Source organism: Acromyrmex echinatior, chromosome 2 (genome assembly GCF_024713525.1).
Source record: "Acromyrmex echinatior isolate Ae372 chromosome 2, ASM2471352v2, whole genome shotgun sequence".
Lineage (NCBI taxonomy): Eukaryota > Metazoa > Arthropoda > Insecta > Hymenoptera > Formicidae > Acromyrmex > Acromyrmex echinatior.
The window spans coordinates 16,880,100-16,903,401 of record NC_141853.1 but is presented as its reverse complement, the minus strand read 5'-3'; the positions used below and the strand labels follow the sequence as shown (position 1 = coordinate 16,903,401).

General features: G+C 32.7%; 3 protein-coding genes and 1 long non-coding RNA gene across 10 annotated transcripts in view; 2 read left to right on the top strand and 2 right to left on the bottom strand.

The window, feature by feature from the left end:
• The first annotated feature begins 1,218 nt into the window (after window positions 1-1,218).
• On the top strand, window positions 1,219-7,134 carry Hel25E (ATP-dependent RNA helicase 25E). 3 transcript variants are annotated; one of them, XM_011065464.2, is made up of 11 exons: window positions 1,219-1,368; window positions 2,286-2,520; window positions 2,709-2,929; window positions 3,190-3,373; window positions 3,567-3,685; window positions 5,353-5,484; window positions 5,774-5,920; window positions 6,006-6,143; window positions 6,422-6,539; window positions 6,628-6,690; window positions 6,780-7,134. In XM_011065464.2, the coding sequence occupies exons 2-10, from the start codon at window positions 2,319-2,321 to the stop codon at window positions 6,639-6,641; spliced, it is 1,275 nt and encodes a 424-aa protein (XP_011063766.1). In that variant the 5' UTR covers window positions 1,219-1,368; window positions 2,286-2,318; the 3' UTR covers window positions 6,642-6,690; window positions 6,780-7,134. The 3 variants fall into 3 exon arrangements, with proteins under 3 accessions (XP_011063766.1, XP_087259709.1, XP_011063765.2); XM_087403583.1 differs by lacking the exon at window positions 1,219-1,368 and adding an exon at window positions 1,678-1,800 and having other exon boundaries at window positions 6,766-7,134; XM_011065463.2 differs by lacking the exon at window positions 1,219-1,368 and adding an exon at window positions 1,679-1,800.
• Window positions 6,839-11,346, bottom strand: LOC105151631 (U6 snRNA-associated Sm-like protein LSm4). The gene is made up of 6 exons (XM_087403586.1): window positions 11,238-11,346; window positions 8,958-9,088; window positions 8,840-8,881; window positions 8,643-8,741; window positions 8,130-8,307; window positions 6,839-7,846 (listed from the first exon to the last, which is right to left on the bottom strand). The coding sequence occupies exons 2-6, from the start codon at window positions 8,958-8,960 to the stop codon at window positions 7,749-7,751; spliced, it is 420 nt and encodes a 139-aa protein (XP_087259712.1). The 5' UTR covers window positions 8,961-9,088; window positions 11,238-11,346; the 3' UTR covers window positions 6,839-7,748.
• Window positions 11,347-11,348: 2 nt separating this feature from the next.
• Window positions 11,349-23,302, top strand: part of Kua (Plasmanylethanolamine desaturase Kua) — an 18,815-nt gene continuing 6,861 nt past the window's right edge. Inside the window, exons 1-2 of one of the 5 annotated variants that reach the window (XM_011065455.2) lie at window positions 11,349-11,473; window positions 23,092-23,302. The exon at window positions 23,092-23,302 is cut by the window's right edge and continues 408 nt beyond it. The gene's annotated coding sequence lies outside the window, so the exon portion shown is untranslated. Of the gene's footprint in view, window positions 11,474-18,102; window positions 19,035-23,091 lie in introns of those variants that run through there. The other 4 variants (XM_011065460.2, XM_011065457.2, XM_011065456.2 and 1 more) reach the window with 4 other exon arrangements.
• Window positions 20,350-23,092, bottom strand: LOC147910556 (uncharacterized). Its single transcript, XR_015544284.1, has 2 exons — window positions 22,858-23,092; window positions 20,350-21,689 (listed from the first exon to the last, which is right to left on the bottom strand). It is a non-coding gene; the product is annotated as an uncharacterized LOC147910556 (long non-coding RNA).

Genomic DNA, 23,302 nt, shown 5'->3' with positions numbered 1-23,302 from the left:
ATATTTATTCGGAATATCTGCTCGTTTAAAAAATAAATTTATACAAATTATTTTATTAAAATTACAATTCTATATATTTTTTATTGAATATTTACTGTTAATATTTTAATGTTATTGCAGTGTGATATTTTTTGTGACCTCTGGATGAATTTACATGACTTTCGATGCTGGATCTATTATCTCTGCATGTTTATTTAACGAAAAAACATTCTAATGCAGGAATAAAAAACAAATTTAATAATTCGATTTCCTATATCAATTGTCTAATTCAATAAAAGAGCTTTTGATTGATTAGTGAAAAAATCACCGGTCGCTGTTGTATAATTAATTGCAAACGAGACGTTCCTGACATTCAATAACCAATGGATAGCAATCCATTATAGCAATAAAAAAGTATCCGAATTGTAGCAATCAATCTGGTTGAATTGACCAATAGACGATGTGGACAATCGGATGCCACTTATACAGCTCTTAGGCCGGGTTCACATCTTGACGAAAAGCGGAAACCAATCGGAATTCGCGGAAAAACAGAAGCAGACAAGCGAAATGTATCGCCTACTTCTGCGAGTTCCGATTGGCTTCTGTTTTTCCGCTCTCCACTTTTTCGTCAAGGTGTGAACCCGGCCTAAGGACTGCCGCACACAAAATTTTGTAACAGTATGCGTAAGATGTAAAAACTTAAGCCGATGAGCCAATCAGAATACTGCTTTAGATCTACGTACTCTAAAGCTTTGTGTTTACGAACGCTAGAAATCGGTCCGAAACCTCGGAAGAAAGAATTAACCAATTGTAATGGTTATGTGATTAAATTGTTCAAATGTGTAAATTTTTTTCTCTGTCCGAGATTTTGAACCAATTTCGAGCATTGTTGACATCGGATTTAACGGAAATAAAAATAGCAGTTAACTTATTCATTCAATCGGTTAATTGTTTCGATCGGCAAGGTTATGGATAAGTTTACTGTTATTTCCATTTCCATTAGATTAAATCTAAAGCAAGTTCACATTTTAAGATTACTATTACAGATATTTTGTCTGCGGCAGCCCTAAAAGGATGACTCATTCGGAGTGAAAGTAGTGGGGTCTGCCAGCCAATCAAGTTTCGAGCTTATTTGTCGACATCAGTTAATTCGTTCGCACAGAAATGAACTCAATTTTTGATTGGTCGAAATCACGGAACCTCCGCCATTATGCGCAATGGGTCACCTTTACTTTCTACACCATCATGCTGCTCTACGTTGCGTTTCTCCCAGACGCATGTATGCGGCATCTCGTGGCGTCGATCATCGTTTCGCAAGGATTCGTCATTCGTTGAAGTCGTTTACCACCGTTATCATCGTTTTAATTCGCCTTTATAAGATTACGCACGGTAAGTAGAAAAAAAAAACATGGTACGTAATCCGAGTCTTATCGTCAATGAAAAAGCGATCCGTTTGCGAAACGCGCGAAATAACGTACGGCATTTATCCATTTGTCGACAGAATTCCATATTTTCGTTGCAATTATATCCAAGTGTAACCGTCGCGGTGCTAAATTATCCTTGAAACGCGCAAGTGTTTTCCGTCTCGGCAGTGCGCGGCGAGAGATAAATCTACGCTTTTTCTCGATAAATTGTGAATATATCGCGGATAAAAAAAAAGACGTCGTTCCATCGATGACCTCCAATGTTCTATAATTGTCCCGATTCCACGCGGTATCCATGGGCGACCAGTCCATTTTCGGCGGCATTGTCGGTGGCGGCGGCCATTACGCGAACGTTTTTCCGGCAAAATCGTTCATCTTGGAGCGATATTTTGCGCCAGTAATATATTCGCATTTACACTTTAATATATAACTTGTCGCGTTATTTATAAGAAACGAGTCCTATATTCTCGAGATGTAATGTTAATTTAATAAAGTTTTACTTCTATCGCTTATTTTTAGTCAGGCTTCGTGTTGTGATTCTTGAACAAGTAAACTCGTTTCTTTGAATAATTTTATCTTAATTAAAATTGAAGTTAGGTAACTCAATTGAAATTAATTTGTAAGCATATTGTGGTTTTTATATTCTTATATACTTGCTGTCGGATATTGAACAGTTTGTTATATTTTTATAGATTTTTGCTTAATTATTTATTGTGAAATCTTACATGTTTTAATAATAGGTTGTGAAATATGGAAAATATATTGAAAGAATTAAAGGAAAGGTTTTATTAACAATTTTTTTTATCTGAATAAACTTGATTTCTCTTAATGATTGAAATATTTTCCATAATTTGTTATTATTGCAAATCTTAATTTTTTCAGCAAACCTACCGAAGTGATCAAGATCAAGAGACAATGGCGGATAATGATGATCTTTTGGATTATGAAGACGAAGAACAAACTGAGCAGGTAGTCGATGGAAGCGGAGATGTTCCATCTAAAAAAGAAGTCAAAGGTACATATGTCTCTATCCACAGCAGTGGATTTAGAGATTTCCTTTTGAAGCCAGAAATTCTTCGTGCTATTGTCGACTGTGGCTTTGAACATCCATCTGAAGGTGAATAATTATTTTTTATCTTTATATATATAAAATGATGAATATATTTTTATTTGATAATGCTAGATAAGGACAACTGAGATTTTGTGATCGAATTAGACATTTTCAATGTATCTATATTTTTTTTATTTTAACTTTACGCAATATAAAGTTGTAAGTTAACAATGTATAAATCTTGACGTTTACAGTACAACATGAATGTATTCCTCAAGCAGTTCTTGGCATGGATATACTGTGCCAAGCAAAATCGGGTATGGGAAAAACGGCTGTATTTGTATTAGCTACTCTTCAGCAACTGGAATTAACAGAGAACCAAGTCTATGTCCTAGTAATGTGTCACACTCGAGAATTGGCTTTTCAAATCAGTAAAGAATATGAGAGGTTTAGCAAATACATGCCACATGTGAAAGTAAGTTTTATACCATTTTGATTGTGTATAAACTATTTACGAATAAATAAGATAATATTGTGCAGCTTTTAAGAGTTCTTTTTATAAAATTTTATATTGTTAACAAACAATTTTTACATACAATGATGAATACATACAATTTATAGTAGAAAGGGACATCTGAAATTTTTGATTGAGATAAATATTCTGATATATCTATCTCTTCCTAATCTTGTAAAAAGATTTATATTTTTGGTTTTTAATAAAATTCTTTTTGTTAGGTTGGCGTATTCTTCGGTGGTTTACCTATCCAAAAAGATGAAGAGATGTTGAAGACTGTGTGTCCTCATATTGTTGTTGGCACCCCTGGTCGTATTCTTGCTCTTGTACGGAATAAAAAACTGAATCTAAAACACCTGAAACATTTTATTCTTGACGAATGTGACAAGATGCTTGAATTATTAGGTACGTTATAAATCAACTAATTAATTTATTTAAAATTTATTAAAAAGAATCTACATGATGTGTGAAAAAGTCTTAATTTATTGTGATGACTATTTTTTCCATCACCCACTCAACTGAGCGATTTTTTAAAATTTATTTCATTTTTAACATCCCATTTCAAATAATAAATAATTGTGCTACATTATTGTTACAGATATGCGCCGGGACGTACAGGAAATATTCAGAAGCACACCGCACAGCAAACAAGTCATGATGTTCAGTGCCACGCTGTCCAAGGAGATACGTCCTGTCTGCAAAAAATTCATGCAAGATGTAATTACACAATCTTCCTCCTCACTTCGATCTACGATTGCTCCTGCCTCGTTGGCATATTCGTGTCCAGGACAAAGCTCAAGCCACACTATAAATATCAATGTCGGCGCATCCGCGGGTTAGGCGCTTAGACGCCGCTTTGAAGAAATGAATACCGAGTTCGAAAAAAATGAATCTCATTCGATATCTTTCGATAAACGGCGCAATCATATGCTCGACACTCGTGTCCAACATAATATCTCACTGCTCCTCCCGATTCTGATTCCAAGTCTAAACTCGATATCTGATGTGTCATCGTCTGCATATACATGTGGAGGGGAAGCATACATCTATTTGTCTAAAATCGAGTCAACCGACACGATGTTTGAAAGATCCGAGTTAGAGTTCCAATCGATAGTAAAGTCCTTTAATTAGTTGCTACGCATTTAAGGGACAATACGTAATAAAGATAACAATACGTTCAGGGAATATATTGAGGGAGAAAAAACAGATAGGGATATGAAATATTTCTTATGGGTAATCGTCAGGAGGAGTTAGAATAGAATTAGGCTCTGTATGCACTTATGGGATTTGTTTGCAATTACTTTGGGTGGGGGGCTAAGAAGACTTCAAGACAACCTGAAGACAGAAGAGCACAAGAAAGAAGATGCAAGAGGATACTCAGGGGAATGATTAGGATTAGTTAGGGAAAAGAAATATAAAAGCATAGCATAGCTCTATTGTATTCACGTTCATCCAATCGCATATTAAAAGCTTTACTAAAGTTTTCTTGTCTCGGTGCCAAGATTTCGATTGCGATCGTGGTCTCATAGTACGAGTGAAGTCAACAAGGATGCAAGTGCCGTGCATGAATCGAGCAATTTCATGTCGTAAAAACCGTAAAGTCACATGAAAGCTAAATCACGCGAATCTTCGTGTATCTGTAAATTGCGCTCTTTATTTCGTACGAGTGACGCAAATCGGGTCGCGGCTTAGTGGATACCGGAAGTGAAGAGCTGAGCGTCTATGCCAACCAGAGTAATGCGAGTCGATTCTGGGCATCTTCTTAATGTGCCAGAAATTTGGGAGAAGAGATTTTGGCATCGAGTGGCCAGCGGATGTGACCGAACGTTCTGTCATGAGTGCGCCTTCTTAAGTTCAGTTGGGACAAACTGCTGAGTTTTCGTTGTTGGCACTACCCAGAGATGGAAGTCGCCGGACCGTATGTAATCTGTATGACTAATCTCGATCGATGATTATGATTATTCTCTGCAACTGAAATGCGGGAGTCTCTTGCCGGGACTTTCTATGTTTACGGATATATACGGTAACTTAACGAACCTAATGCTGTTTCTTCAAAGGAAGAAAAAGATATTTGGTAGTACATTTACAAGAAAAAAAAATGGTTTGGCTTTGTCTTTTTTTGTATCGCTTAAAAATTCGTATTTTAAAAAACTTTCATTTTTGTGCAAACGCTGTAGTTGCATCAAGGGATATCATTTTAGTTTGTTTTACTCGTATTTTTGAACAGACGTCTCTTTATCGTGCATTCAATTGCACGATTTTTAGATGGCAAAAACAATGAGTACATAGAGACTGCAGACACAGCCGCAAATTCCTACGGCCTGAGAATTATACATAGGCACTGTATAATTTGTTTATTTTATGAAATAACGTTCTTTGTGCAGCCCATGGAGGTCTATGTCGATGACGAGGCGAAGCTCACCTTGAACGGTCTCCAGCAACATTACGTTAAATTGAAGGAAAACGAGAAGAACAAGAAGTTGTTTGAACTACTTGATGTTCTTGAGTTTAATCAGGTTTGTTTTCTAACTAGGACAATCTGCAGTGGATATCCATTTTTTTCTTATCGTGGAGAATCTTTACATGATGCAATAGTTTTTCTTATTTCCTATGATGACTATCTTATCACTACTCACCAATTCTGATGAAGATTCTTCCAAGTATTTATTTTTAAGAATGATTTATACGTTTAAACGAGTTAACATTTTAAGATATTAAATTAAAAATGTTTCTTCTTCAGATATACCAGTTGTATTATCAATATTATATGTATACTATTTACCTTTTAATGATTGCTTTGTATAGGTTGTCATATTTGTGAAGTCTGTACAAAGATGTATGGCTTTAGCACAACTTTTAACGGAACAAAATTTCCCTGCGATTGGGATTCATCGGGGTATGACGCAAGAGGAGCGGTTATCCAGATATCAACAGTTCAAAGATTTTCAGAAAGTAAGTAGAATTTCTACATCAAGTTCTTCGAATCGAATCAAAATTATATACAGGATATGATTGAAAAACCGAGTAATATTTTCAGCGTATTTTGGTGGCGACAAACCTGTTTGGACGTGGTATGGATATAGAACGTGTAAACATTGTATTTAATTATGATATGCCAGAAGACTCCGATACATATTTGCATAGAGTTGCGCGTGCTGGTCGTTTTGGTACAAAGGTAATAAATTCTGGTTGTTTATAATGAATTCTTCAATTTTGTAGTAATTTTCCACATCAAATGTTTAAATTACATATGTATAATGAAACATTTAAAAATCTGTAACAATGTTCACTATTATATTATACGCTAATAAAATCAAAATCAAAACGAAGTATTTAACATTGACTTATTGATAATTAATTCAAATTGTAAAGTTATTTTGAATCGTGAAATATTTGTAATATAACCGCTTTTTCTAATTATGTATATGATTCTCATTTAACAATATTTCGCAGGGTCTTGCCATTACATTAGTAAGCGATGAAAGCGATGCAAAGATATTGAATGATGTTCAAGAAAGGTTTGACGTAAATATTACAGAATTACCGGACGAAATCGATCTCGCTTCATACAGTAAGTTTAACTTATTAAAAATTTAATTATTCTTATCCAAAAATCTTATATTAAAAGTATATTAATCCGATATTTTTTTTACTTACAGTTGAGGGACGATGAATTACAATGCACTAAGTCATAATAATATCTTTTAAGGCACATAATTTAAGTGAGTGAGACATTTGTTTAGTTGATATGAAATAATACTAAATATTAATATTTAGAACTGCATTTAAATAATTAGTTTTTTGTTTGTAGTACTTCTTATTCCACGTATTCATAACATAAGGATGGGCACCAAATAATAATTACAAATATACAAAAGAAAATGTAATTGCATTCTGCAAAAAACTTGTTTTATATAAGTTTATCGGCTATTTTCAATGATATCGAACAATAGATATGATCGGTTGACGTAATCTCTATAACCATCGCTATACTTTGGTCAATACAATAAACTACTATTGATAAAGATGTACATTACATGTCTCTTATTCTATTTATTAGAAAGTAAGGATGTTGTGTATAGTAGATATATTTCAGAATATAGTCGTTACATAATCCTGTAAGGCTATGAACGACCAAAATAAAAACTTCCTTTTTTAAATACAAATTTATTTCCTATATATATAATAGTAGATAATAATTTTCCTACTAGTATAAAGGTAACAATTAACTAAAGAAATTAAAAAATTTATTTTAATTTCATCATGATTAACTAAAATTAAATAAAACAAGATAAATTTCATCGTTTACACAAATAATTATGTGTTATATTATAATTACTTACAAAATTAATTGTTCAGAAGTTTACAGAATTGTTATTTTCATAGATCATTTTTATTCTTACAATAAACTATTATATGTATTTTTTATAATTAATGCAATTTGCGACAAAAAATTAAATAAAAAAATTTATAATTTTTAAACGCATTCTTAATAAAGTATTCACTACAGTTTACATTACTGTAAAATGTACCGTCGCGGTCTCGTGCAAAGGAAACTAGTATTGTTACGCTTGTGTCTCCTGATATGTACAACTAAGTACAATATTCACACGAGCAATGCGCCTTTGTTTGATATGAATTAAGATATTAAGTTTACATATACAAGATTATGTGGAACAATAAGGAATCGGAATAAGTGACGAATCTTCGCAAAAGAAAATATTTTCGAATATTCGCGTAGAATTATGTAATTGAAGTAAAATAAAAATAATATTTGGTTTCATTTAGGTCTTGGTTTATTTTGTGATTTATTTCCGACTTGTGTACTACCCCCACGACCCAATGGTGCTGGACCTCTTCCTCCTCTGCCAAAGGTACCTGTAAGATATATTGAACAACAATGAATAAATTGCTTTAAAAATTTTCATCAGATTGTTGATAATTGTCTTCTACAGGATAATATGAAAACAAAATTTCATTTACTGCTCCTTTGAAACTTAGTTTTCAAAAGCTCTTCATTTTAAATGTTTCAAATTATAGAGTACTTTAACATTTTCATTGAGGAAAAAAATTTCTTAAAAATACACAGTTCAAAAAAAGGACGTTTAAAGGTATTTTTTATGTACAGAGGGTTAATAATTTTATAAAGAAGAATCATTACCTCTTCCACCACCACGTCCTCTTTGATTCTGGCCTCGGCCCTTCATCTCGCCACGTCCCCTTGATTTCATCTGTATATCTTCTTTTACCATGTCTATTACTTCATCTGGGATCCTCAGATATTTTATTGTGCTGCCTCTTATATAGCATTCAGGCATTCTCCAGAATTTGTCACCATCCTAACACAATTGTCAGATTTTAATGAATTGAATATCTATAGCTTAACTCTAGGGTTCATTGATTATAAATTAAAAATATTTTTGATTAACAAATTAAAAATATAAACATATAAATACTAGCATATACTAGGTATCAATACTAAATGCTTTAAAATTAAATGTCTAGTATATTAGTAAATTTTATTCAGTTTTAATTTTTATTATAAAAAAATTGATTATAATTCATTTAGAGAGCGTCATTCTGTGTTTATTTCATAGATCCGTCTAAACTGAAGCTCAATTAAGCAAATAAGAAGTCTTTCCTAAAATCAGCATGCACATAGTAATATTCTTACCCTTGATGTACATATAACCTCTCTGAGGTTTATGTTCATCCAGTTATCGCAGCTGACTAAATGACCGTTGTAAGTTTCCCCATTTTTCAGCTCCACCAACTGCAATAAAATACTTAGTTGGATTATTAATATAGTAATATACAAGGCCTCTTTAAACATTCTTCTTCAAGAAATATTATGTACAAATCCAAACTTACCATGGGGTGGTTTTGCGCTGTTTTTAGTAAAGTCAGAGGTAACTGAAAAGAATTAAGTAATATGTATTAAAAAAACGAGACGGGTCTCTTAATTATAGAATGAGAATAACATGCTTACCATTATTATAATTTATTAAAACCCACTTCTTATAGGTTACGCGTCAACAGTCTATCAGTTTGAAAATAATTGTCTGCGAGCGCCAACTATTGGCGAGATTTTCTTCCACGACGAGTCGTATGATGCTCGACCTTTAAAAAAAATATAAATAAAATAATTGTAAGAGGTGCTGCATAAATAAATTGTCCAAATTAAATAATTGAAAGATAACTCTTCTTTTAGTTTAAAAATTCATTTGAATATCTATTTAATTGAATATATATATTATATATATATCCAAGTAGAAGATATTACTTTTTTTATATATAAATTCTACAATCTTATTTTTTATAGTAGTCTATTAAAAAATGATATAATAAATTTGTAAGTGAATACGTTTCCCGTCTTATGCATGTGCTATTTTTTAAATTAATGACTATAATAATTATAATATGAATTCAGATAACACCGTGTCTGTCTTGTTGCTGACATATTGCTTGCTAAATATATTAGGTGTTGGAATTAATTCGTAGCGTTTTTTAATGAAAGAATGTTATTTATTTCACATGAGCATTAAAAAATACATTAATGAAAGTACTTCCCATCACTTGTAAAACGCTACGAATTAATTCCAACACCTAATATATGCATTGCTAAATATATGTATTGCTACCCAAATTGCAGCAACTAAGTCTTTATTTCACTTATTTGTTGGCAATTTGATGGGCCTTCACGATATGATAACATTGAGTAGCAATTTACCAGCAATTTGCCGACAACTTTAAAATCGTCATCATCAAAATTCGTATTATTGTCATCATGTTGCCATAATAATATGCAGCATCATATAGTGCTGTCATATTGCCAACGCAAGATAACATTGATGCAACTATCTTCCTGTTAAACTGCTGACAATATACATATACACATTGTTGCTGCAATGTCGGTATATTCGAAATCGTTGAAGCAAATTTACAGCAAGTTGTCAGCATCATAAGCAATTACAGATTTGTGCGATTTTATTGAGACACACTTTGTTAGAGAATTATGTAAATACGATATTGCGATTATAAATATGTAATTAGCATATCTAAAAATGGATTCATTCATATTTATCAATGTTATTTATCAAAACGCTAATATCGTCTATCTACGTTAATCTGCGTAACCGTCGATAATAAACTGCTTCGATTTTAGACCGCCAAATCACCCGATCGATATACGTATCGCAGTTGCAATAATCGTTCATTCAAGTTTGTTCGTTGCATAATGTGGGAATTGCATAAATAGAACAGATTCGTGAATGAAAGCATCTCGCGACATCACAATATCGACGCTAAACTCATCACGTTACTTTAAGATCTCTGGCAAGATTTTGACGATTGGAGAACATAATTTCACTTTGATTCATCGCTCTTCAGTATGATATTCGAGACCAAATGCTATTTGATTGAAGTGGTTTATCAGTACGGAAAGAATGCTTTTCGAAAAAAAAGTTAAAACTCATGAATTACTTCTTTACTTAAAAATATTAATTTTTTTAAATTGAGAAGCTGGATATATTTTTAAATATATATATATATATATATATATATATATATATATATATATAATATATATATTATATATATATGTATAAAATTAATATATTTAAAATATATATATACGTAATGTGTAAGTATGTACATTAAAAAGTTTTTAATTTTAAAAATTAATATATATCTTCAAATATAAGTAAAATCGATGATATGTTAGAAACAAAATCGCTATATGAATGTAAATCAAGAAAGAAGTTCCAACTACAATCAAACTTAGATATTGGAATAATAATTCTATACATATAATTTATCTTAAATACATATATTCTTTAGATATATGCAACAGTTCATTTGATTGTGTTGCAAATAATCCGAAAGTAATCGACACGCAATTATATATCTGAAGGAAATGTATTTAAAATAAATTATATATAGAGAATTATTATTTTATTACATAAAAGCTGCAATTGGCGCTTCTTTTTAGTTAAAAACAAATGAATTTTAATTTTGCGATTTGATAAAAATAATGGCTTGTTTCGTCACGAACTTTAATTACATGACAATCGTGCAGATCACGACGCTAAATTATTACATATGCGATCGTTGTAAACTATGAATTAATATGATATTAACAAGCAAAATGATCTAGTAGCAGTCTTTATGTTTCGTAAAAGCGACAATCGGTGTTTTTTTAATCGGAGCCCCTCTCCGTGTTATTGTCTCTCGTGTTTGTGTTCGTTCAACAATACTATGTTGTACATACTTCAAATGCGGACATACGCGCAGCCGATTCCTCGTCAGCACGCAAGCTCGCGGGTAAAATACATACATGTCCGGCTACGCGACTCATCCGGGGAAAAACAACTCACACGCGCGCGAGACACTCGGCATTGTCGCAGCATTGTCGCGGCAGTTCTTCGCACCGTACATCGTGTTGTATCGCGCGGGCTATCGTGTATCTGCAACATGACGGATAATTGGTCACCGAGAAACTGGAAGGTAAGGATCCTGAACACACCTACGCACGCATGACTGAATGTAATTGAGGGGATGAATGGAATAAAGGCACAATTCTATTTAGACTCTTTTTCCGGCAATTAGCTTTTTCATGTAACATTGATCGTAATAGAAAAGTATTGTATAACATGTAACTTCTTAAAGTAACTTCTTAAACATTATATAAATTCATTTAATATTGTATCCATTTATGTATAATAAAAAAAGTAGCAAGTTATTTTAATTTTTATTAATATCAAAATTTTATAATTAGACCTTTATTCCGCCCATCTCCTTAATTGTGAGTATGCGAAAGCCATCTCTTAATTGTGTTTCGTGGAATCATATCCTCGTGCCCGTCTGCGAAACAATCTCTTCTCAACTCTTTGCAGTTCTATATCAAGGATTGGATTCGATGTACTGCAGTAATTTATCGTACCTTCAAGTACTCGAATGCAATTCCGTTCTGCAATTATAATTAATGAATTATATTTTTAGAATCTTCATATATATTCCTGCAATACAAATTTGATTTATGTTAGACTAATCGATTGAATAAAATTAAGAACAAAATACTTGAGCTTCGTTTATGTGAGAAAGTTTGAACCGGAAAGGGTTGATAAATAATTTTTAATTAGTTAACAAAAACGTGCACTCAATAGCAATTCAAGACATCGTGAATGATCCTAAATGCAAATAGGTCTTGTATAAGATTAAAATTAAATAAGCGAATTTATGCAATTATTATATATTCTAAGTTATATTCTTATATGGAATGCAAAATCCTTTTAAGTGATTTTTAAAATAATTCAGAACTAGAAATAGCGTAGAAATTTTTTCGAGATTTTCACATAAAGATTCTTCATCTTCTATGAAGATTCTTCGATCCGTTAAGTGCACGATTATGAATAATACATACAAATTTGCTCGGATTACGGAAGTCATTTTCTCCTCAACCTGTTGCCGAATTACATACTGACATTATTATTATCGCTAAACGTCTAGGATTGTTAAATACCTTGCGATGCAGTTTACAAAACTTGCCGTTTCGTTTAACCGATAATGCGGTAGATAAGAGATGACATGCAGAAAAACATGCATTCGTAAAAACAGTTTATTTTCCGTATAAAATATGATTTCTCCAAATCGGTAATAAAACTTCAACGAAGACAATTGCTTATCCTGAAAATTAACTCATTCATCAGCAAGAAATCGCAAGGGCATCTATCATGAAACAAGTCGAAATGGATTCCGCGATCGGAATTATTTAACTATTCCCTAGATTTATATTGTATTTTCTAAAGAAAATAATTCCAGTCATAATATCATAGAATCGATCGTGATGAGAGGAGTCCAGATCAACATACACAAATCAATGATGTCATTCGCGTTATCGATGTGAGCAAAGTTGAGCAAAGTCAAATAAATAGATAAAGTACGGACTGATTTAAGAAAAGGCAGAGTCTGCAATTTAAAATAGAACCACGTTCGTGCGATATTCGAAAGACGTGGAAGTAACTGTCAGTCTTATAAAAAAAATTATAGAGAGAAGATGCGCCTCGATAACATGCTCGTTTGCTAATGCTAGAGCGCGTTATCTCTGATTAAATAATATTATCGGTATGATATACGTCATGCTAAAAAGATAAGTGCAAATCATTTTTTGATAAGATCGCAATACTTATGCATATCATATATGAATATATTACATTAAATAAATTAAGTACATGAACAGTCTTTCTTTACATTTCAACATCTAGAGATCCTTTCAATCAGGGAATTGATTCCATATCTTGAAATGAGGTGAAAATTACAAAATTGAGCAAATTTATTAGAATATTTATAATTTCATTGCCAACATATAGTAAATTTATCATTTTTGTAATTTTTCTCTTGTTTCAAGATATAGAATCGATTCCCAGAGATTGGACACGAACCGCATTTTGTATGCAGGATCTCTAGTTTTAGTAAAATCCTGAGAGGAAAGACATATATTTATTATTTGTATTATTTTTTTGTTTGTTCTATCTTTTTCTTGTCTCTTTCTTTCTCTCTTAGGAGTTGTTAAAATATGATCAATCAAAAGATGCTGCGTCTTTCGTGTCTTGCATTAGAGTCTCTATCAATATTTAATTAAATAATAAAGATAATATCCTTCCTTTATCGAATAATAAAGCAGCGAACGCTGATAATTCAATAATACTCTAATTTTAAGTTGTTTATCATAAATTATTTGCAAGACTCTCACGAACGAAGACACTAACGAGAATGCGCGGTTTGCCCATCGAAATTATTTCTATGAAAATCTAATCGAACATAATGAAAGTAACTGAAACAATAATCATAATCCGCAAATGTAGTTTGAAATGAGAAAATACATATCGCGTGATACCGATGAAAGATGATGATCATCGATTCGACGAGTAGCACGAACATATGGCATGTGTGTATAATAACGTCGATGAAAGCAGAAATGAGATGGTGCATGCGTAAGTCCAATAGAAATCCGTTTTGGCCACGACTTAGCCGGAATGACTGCTACACGTGGCCATTTGCCGTCTACGTGATTATAAGAAGCGGCCACAAAGTTGCGTACGCGCTTCATTTACGTTTCACCGTAAAACGACGAGGTCGAGACTTACATTTCCGAAGTATCGACTTTTACCCTGGAAACAGACCGCGTTTATTATTACTTAAAGTTGTACGAGTCTATAGACATTTCTCTCACCCTCTTCAAGCTATTTTAAATATTCAAAGTATTTTAAAATATATGTTGAAGAAATATCGCGATAGCTAATGCGCGAATATTATCGCGATATTGTATGTTATTAGCAATCTTTTTGCACCTCCTTTAATAGGACGAAAAACTGTACTTCTAGCAATATCCACGCCATTGTTAATAAAAATTTAAATCTTTAGAATAATATAAAAACTATCTTATTTTACTATTATTTAAATAATTCTTAATTTGTAAGTCTAATTTTCGTTATATAACAATAAATTGAAAATAAAAGTCAATCTATTAATTAGAAGATAAACATAGAATTCGAGACACTATAATTTCTTTCTGGACATCACGTCTATTTTTATTCATCGAATAAATAAAAGTAGCTGACGAAGATGACTGATTTTATGAAATTTAAATAGAAAGCATTAATACATTTTTATAATATGTTAAAAGAGAAAAATTTTTAATTTTATAACATAATTATTAATTATATATGTTATGCCAGTAATATGTTCACTTTTTTGTTATTTTTCTAATACTTTTAACAGTATTATGAACATTAATTATCAAATGAATGACTAAATAATGGATGTAATCATTTAATTCTATATCTGTTATCTACCGCAACTACTCCTCTACTTGCGGATTCTAGGATTTTTAATATTTTCGGAATTTTGAGAATTTTTTTATTTTTTCAAGTGCATATACAGATTTCCTTAACAATGTCTAATACAATCTCGTAAAATTTTTTATCTTGCAATCTTTATTCTCTCGTTAAAGAAAGAAAAAGAAAAGTATTTCTGACTTTGCTCAAAAGCTTTCCTCAAAAGCAGTAAAAGGACTTACTTCTATTCAGATAATCCTTCGCACACCAATCCTTGTCACGTTTCCATATTTTCATAAGTAATCGTAGATTTGTTTGAAAAATTGCATTAGTCGCTGCTTTTGATATTGGAGACGCATTGTGTTATTGGTTTTCATTATTTTAACAAAGGTCTTCTCTTCTGAAATGAAATCCTTGAGTTGAATTTCTCAGTTCTCACCAATAATTTGTAGCAAACGTTTCGATTCAGTATACTACTGTAACGTTTATTAACTAATTGTATATATACTAATTGTATATTGTTTAAATAAAAATAAAATAAAAATAAAATAACTTAATTGAGAGAACAGTTTTTCTGCTTACTCCACTTAAAATTATGATGTTGCGTAAAAGATATAAAATTATTTAGAAATTTTGAAAAATTCTTAAATTTATATAAAAATTTTAAAAAATTACTTAAAAAATTCTGAGAAAAATGTTCACAAGGGGACACCAAAACATTCTTTCGTGTTGAGAAGTGCATAATTTATAAGCACATTTAGAAATATTTAATGATAGAAGTTCTCTCAGTTCTCTCTATATGCAGAGTTACTACTTTCGAAAAGTGCGATAATATGGTGTTTTATAAATAATTAACGATCTAGATAGAGGCATATATGGATGAAATCAATCTCCTCATTGCAGAATGTTATTATAACAATAATCAGTCCCGTACGCGAAGTCGCAAATATTGATAGATAACGATCAAGTTCTTTCAAGAGTGAACTGCTATAATATAGATTAGAAATCGATCGGCTTTGATAGAAATTGGGGAATCCCTTTGCGAATACTCGGCTATCGAAACGCGCTTCGCGCTCGCGACCGACTTCGTTATCATGAGTGTATTAATGTCGTGGTATTGTCTGTACGTATCTTTAATGCTTTAATACAGAATCGTAAGTCCAGGGTTAGTCCTCGGCGAAGGTCGAGTCGAATCTTAAATAAAGTATGAACGCTCTGCGAAATATCCATATGTTATAGCTATCGGATAATATGGTACGCACAATCGCGTGGGTTATGTCGCATGAGGGTCTTTTACCTTTTCCACCAGTGTTTCAGTTCAAGGCTGAGTCAATACATTGTATTTCGCCTATATCACTTCTCGTTTAAAAACAAAATTCGGAGCGTATATATATACGCTCCGAATTTTATATATATATATAATATATATATATATATATATAAATTTTACCAGAGAAACTGTCTTGCTTAAGGATGTATATTGTACGTGTTTTTTAATATTATAAAATAAAAAAAATTAGGTTTTTCTATATTATATTTGAAAGTGATATAAAAAGTTTGGCAATTAAGAACCTGAATAAAAAATTATTTCAATAAGAAATAAATGTTTTTAAAAATAAATATAATAAAATAAGAAAGTTTTCATTTAAACTATAAAATTATATTAAATATAAAAAATTTTAGATTTATTGCATATATATATAATTTTTTATCTGATATAATATACCTGATGTATTCTTAATAAACATAAGGAAGTTAATTTTTTAAAGATCTACTTTGGCAGCTTACATGAAATGAGAATATAAAATTGGAACACAATATAATATGTACACGTATTTAAGAGAAAGAATTGAATTATAAGCAATTGAGATAAATAAAATAAGATTGATAATTGAGATTTTATGCAAGTGGCTAATTCGTATCGGAAATAATTGTCTTAAGAGGATATTTTAGTGTGATTACTTGTTTTTAAGGTGAATTTTGGGAGTTACATTTATAAAAACGGTTAAACCTACAGAACTAATGTTTTGCATTCACATTCATTCGTATTTGACGTAACGTCTCAAATTTTTGCAAAGCTTTTTATTGTATATTATATAAGATATGAATAGACGCGCAAGTCATGTCGCGTAAAATCGTTTTTATCGGGTGCAGTGATTGTCTCGTCTGAAAAAAAAATTTTTTTTGTTTTATTGTTTACGATCGTTATCGTTCGGCCTATTAATAAATCATAGGAAGAAAAGTCAATAAAATGGCAGCGCTTAAAAGAAAATTCGATTTTTACTGAAAAAAAAAGTTTACTTCTTGTGACACGAAAAAATACTAATTTTAGAGATATCAAAAAATTAGAAGGCCGAATGATAGCTTAACATGTAAGTACACTACGTTTGCAAGTCGAGCTGCCTAATTTGCGAGAAAAATATGCGACTTGAAAAATGTTTAAAAATAACAAGTTTAAAGCTTCTCATGCATTTACGATGTAGATAATGAGTAATTTCATTATATTCCTTTAATACATTTCCAAGACTCCAAACTACAAGAATACGAAAAAAAATGTTTCGATTTTTTTTTACCTGACACACTAAAATGTCCTCCTAAAAAATTAAAAACCATTTAGGTTTCGAATATGTGTAGTTTTTGGGAATAAAATTCCACAAGATTACTAAGTAAACCAAGAAATTGTTTAAATTATAAAATCAGTAAGTAAATATATATCAACGTTATTAACGATTTCCAATAAATGACACAATGTCCTTGTAACTACAAAAGGCTTCATTAAATGACCTTACAGTACTGGCCTAATCTTATAATTCTCTTAAGCACGGAAACACAAGGTCTCAGGTTTTAGCGCTTGTGCTTTATGTAAACTAAAAAAGTCAGATGGAATCTCGATAACTTCTAACGAAATATTATCTACAAATAGATTATTTAATATTTATCTCCTTACAGTTTGTCGGTATAGTTTATAGAATACGTTGAGGCGAAAAAAATTTTTATGTAATTCTATCTATTTAGAAATTGAAATAAAGAAGTAAGAGAAGTACGTGAGTCTACAAAGTGAATTCCTTTTTTACAAAGGGGTTAATCGAACGAATGACTGAGAAATTATAGAACTAACGGAGACCTCGACGTGACGGTCGCACGCGAGTCGCGAGGAGCGGCCAGTACAATAACACGTTTCTCGGCTCTCGTCAATCTCACGCACACAGGAGGTGAGCTCTCACATGTATACGTACATCGGCATCGCGGCTCGCGCACCATCGCGCACAGCGGCGTCGACGCACGTACGCTGTGCAGCAGTCGCGCACGACGACGCGCATCGACGAGGCGCGTCGACCGCATGACGGCGCCACGAGAAACGGCGTCGCGACGCTGTCGTCAGGCGGCGCCGGTCGTGAGGAAACGTGACGGGGTGTACAGTGCGGTGCGAAAGGACTGCGGATGGTGGGTAACCGAACGAGACAGCAGCAGCGCCTCCGTCTCCATCGCGTCGGTATCCACCAGGTCGACCTTCCGAGTTGCCGCGTGTTTCGCTCTCGACCGCTCCTAGAAACTCCGGAGACGAAGTCGATCGAGAGGAAGAAAGAGAGAGAGAGAGAGAGAGAGAGAGTGCACACGCGCTCTTTTCGCGACTCTTCGTCCTACCCAGTCCTACTGTCACCTCCTCTTTCTCCTTCTTCCCATTTCTCTTTCTGTCATTCATATCTTTTCGCCTACTCCTCTGTTGCTTTCCTCTCGTCGGCACACTCTCTCGGAGACAGTCTCGTTATACGTAAGTCCTTGTCGCTCGTTCATCTGACTACACCCAGTTTTCGTCGCTCGAGTTGGTCCCTGGTGAAGACTCCGATACAAGAATCCTAGCCTAAAGAATCCGGCCTACTATCGGGGAGTAGCCGGCGAGTGAAGACGTCTTACGCGAATACACGCGTGTTCACGCGATGCGTCGGTGCCCGTGTGTGTACGTGTGTGCGTGTCACCGTGCCGGTGCAAGACGATCTATCTTCCTCTCGCATCGTTATTATTGTCTATTTATCGTTTTAACCACCCTAGTGACTAATTGAGCTCGGCGACGAGATCGTTTCTCGCATGGCTGCCGTCTCGCACGTCGGCGATCCTATCAACACCCGTCACCGTCGAGGAGGCACTTCGAGGCCGACGGTAACAGTAATAAGAAGGTATGACGTCGCCAAGTTTCGTTATGAGCAATGATGGTTTCAATCCAGTAAAAGAGAGTACGCGAACGAATTTTTACGCGAATGTACATGTTGTCTACCTAGATTCACCCTCGATTGAATTAAGATTGCAGTCCTCCATTGGGAATTAATTCCTCTTTAGCGATGAAATACTCCTTGTTAGGGATATGTCCTTTCAGCGGTTCGTGTCCGATATGTATCTTCCCTCACGTGTGAGATGACGTATGTGTGTCAGTTTGTAGCCAAGCGATAGTTGATTGCATGCATCACGGTCAATCCTTTTGAATCCTGTGAGAGAAGTGTATATGTGTTAAATAAATTAACTCTTTATTTTTAGCTTCTTCGTTATGAGTCGTTCAATGTGATCAAAACTTGTTTCACTTACAATACTATTCTTTGTAGATATATAATTGGATAGCTCTTAGAATGGTTTAGCATCTTTGTGTCTCACAAAAGATGAATTATATGAATAGTCTTTATATAAAGAAAAATACGTGACTGCGTTATATAATCCAATAGCAATTTAAAACATTAATTTATTTAAAAAGATTCAATCGTTAGATTCAGTATTAAACTCTAACAGGATTATATTTATTTATTACGAATTCTATTTATGAAAATATTTTTTGATAGCCACGCAGGGGGGATTTATATTTAGTTATATAAATAATTTAAATTATTAATAAAATTAAATCAATAATTAATGCCATTCGCCATGAACAGTTTTCAAATGGTGCTACTAATGCACAAATCTATCGATATCTACACATTAAATTGTTCCTCAATTCTTTTCTATTAAAATTCCGATCCTGTCATTGAATGCGCGAACAGAATACGTTATTCAAGTGCGCATTGCATCTATGTAAAGCGATGCCCTCAGATCAAATGAATCATATACATATACAATGAATCACAAGAATCATAATGCTAATTATAATTTTAAAAAGTTGATATATTTTCGAAGAGAATCTTTACCTATAAAAAACGCAGATTTATATTAATTTTGTTTCCAAATTTATATTTCAAAACAGTAATTTGTGAGAAAAGTTAAAAAATTACGTACAATATTGGAATATTGATATCACAAAAGTATTCATGACTCTTATAATTGAATATATTTATTAAGCATAATTATAAATTTCGTTAAATCGTCTTTAGATTTGATAATATATTTTTTTAAACTATTTCGACATACTATATGTATATGTACACACACACAAACACACATACACACAATATATATATATATATATATATATATATATATATATATATATACTATGTCCTATTTATTTATTTCTCTCTAAAAAAAATATTTCTCTCTAATAAAATAATATTTGTTCTGCTAAAGCTCTTATTTTTATTTTTCGGATTTTATTAAGATATATATCATGCGAAATCTTAATTAGTATTATATATAACAATTTTGTTTTCTGCGAAGACATCAATTGCTTGAAGTCACAAGTCAAGCAGCTAGATGGGATAAGACAGACTGGATGGGAGTACAAACACTGTTGTGACTTATTGTGTATGCGTATGTGAATGCATACACTTACCCATCGCGGGAGAATGCTCGCAAAGGCGTGAAGGCGTGTATACACGTGTATGCACGCGCGCGCGCGTGCACACTCATGTTTGAATCCTAACAAGATGAGAACGTGATCCTCCTGCTCGAGTCCTGTGTATATCATCAGCCATCACGTGGCGGTGCTTCGAACGTTTCTCTGCAAGTAGTGTGCGAGTTAAATGCATACGAACCTTTGAACTGTAGAAAAAGGTATATATATGTATGTATCATATACATACAATATGTGATGGAGATTATAACTTGTGCGCGCTAAAACGAGATCACTTCACTGTCTCTTCTTCGTTCCCTTCAATTTCATTTTTGCAGCTGCACATGAATCGGTAGCGTAAGATTTGTTACATCAATGACGTTTACAGTCCTCCTTTGTATTTATTTGATAAACCTCGTATTAGCTAAGTTATTGGTCACTAATTATATGAGATTACATATTATTGCACAAAAGAATTATATAAAACTTGGACTTAATAGTTTCTTTTTTCTTCGAAGATATGTTTTTTTTATCAAATGTAAAATAATTTTTTTCACTATCAAGACATGTTAGACGAGGATCATTAGCATTCAGTATCGAACAAGATTTACATGTTATTAAGGGAATGTGTAACATAAACGTGGTATTAAAAGAAAAAAACGTAAAGATTTTCTAATTTAATAATACGCGTGTCGCCGCAAATCGACACGCTCCATCCAGGAATAACTGCGATAAGCTAAGCGTCAAAAGCGAGTCACAAAGTCAGAGAGCGTCTATATGGCATGAGGATATGAATTTCACGTGCGAATGATGACGTACACGATACGTCCATAGTGGCGTAGAAATTGATCGGTTACGTTGTTGTGCGAGAACCTTTAACCCTTTGCCTTCGGTTTAATTACCGGCACGCGATGTCTCACTGGACGACGACGTATAAAAAGCCAGCTTATTTCGAAAATCAATTCGAGCGGTAATTTGCACCTACGAGGCACGATGCTCGACTTTCTAAGGGCTTCAAATCCTTCGAGCTCTTGCAGAGGAACTTGCAATAAGAAATCTTTTCTTTTCTTGCGCTATAATATCGTCTTTTCTTTCGTCATTAGTCGTTTCACCGAACGATTTTGGTCCATTATTCTATCTGCAAAAAAAAAATATATATATATGATAAATATATATTAGGTGTTGGAATTAATTCGTAGCGTTTTTAATGAAAGAATGTTATTTATTTCACATGAGCATTAAAAAATACATTAATGAAAGTACTTCCCATCACTTGTAAAACGCTACGAATTAATTCCAACACCTAATATATATAGATTATTTTTATGATAAAATTGTTTAGATTGAAATTCTTTCTACTGAAATAAAATCTACTTAAAATAAATTGAAAAAGTTTTACTATATATTTTCAATATGTAATAAAATGTATATTTTAAAATATATAGTTAACTTAAAAAATACGGATACTCTTTAAGATGTTTGTTCAAAAAATTGATTCAAAATTTATTAAAGAATCTGTGTTTTAAGAAAAATATTTGGTAATAATTATATATAAAAGATATTATGTACGTATATTTATAAAATTAGAGTAATCAATTTTCGAAATTTCTGAATTTTTCGCGTTACAATTAAAAACTTCAGAAATGCATGAGCATCATTAAACATCGTTATAAATATACGTTCTTATGTTCTTGCGTGGATTCTCACGTAAATGTATTAACACGTACAAATAGGTACTTTTTAGTCTCACGCTCGAGGATTGCTAATGCAAACATACAAGAATACGCGCGAGCATTTTAATGTAGCGTAGGAGGCTCGCGAATGTCATTATGGATGTCGCGTGAATCTAAGAACACTCACGCGATACTCGCGGAGATATGAAGACATAATGTTCCATAGTTCCGTGTAAGTGCGGAATTAACCTACTTTATATCGCGTAGTGACTAATTTGAAATTGAATAGAATTTCGCGTATTTCGGCATGCGACTTGTTTCATTCATTATGATATTACGTGGCGCAATTACGATATGTAAATGACTGATAATCGCATATAAAATGTATGTAGTCATGTATATTTGACGGTAATTGCGTACGAATGATGTATGAACGGATAATATCAATTTAGATAATATCAGTTGTGTCGACGTTGCGTGGACATATATGTGTAAAGTACTCCTCGCTAATGTCCATTTCCATCAATGTAGATTAACTTTAATCTAGATTCAACTTATTTTTCATCTTTTTTTGATTCTTAGAACGAGATTAAAATTAATCTACACTAGTGAAAACGGGCATAAGTGCGAAACCTCTGTTTCTCTTGAACCGTAGATTCTTGATCCTTCGATTAATTTCGAGTTGATTGTTCCTTTAAAGGAACTACGAGATTTTTTCCATTCCATTTTCAACATTCCCTGAAAAAAAAAACAATCGAGATATCAGATCTCTGTACAAATTTAAGTAATGCTCGATTATTATGATAAAGTCGAGTGATGTCATCTTGACTGAGACTGCGAATCATGGAATGTGTCATTTAATTGTAGGTACTCGCTGCAACGTCCGATATCTGAAAAATACAGAAGATCTGAACTAGTGAAGATCTACATGGATGAACGATTCTAAACTTTCTCAGGATAATGCGCGGACTGACAATTCATTTTATCGCACGAATTGGAGTGAATAATTCATACGACGGGGAGAAGACACCGAAGAAGATGCATAATGTGATGATCGTCCCAAAATATAATTTAACTT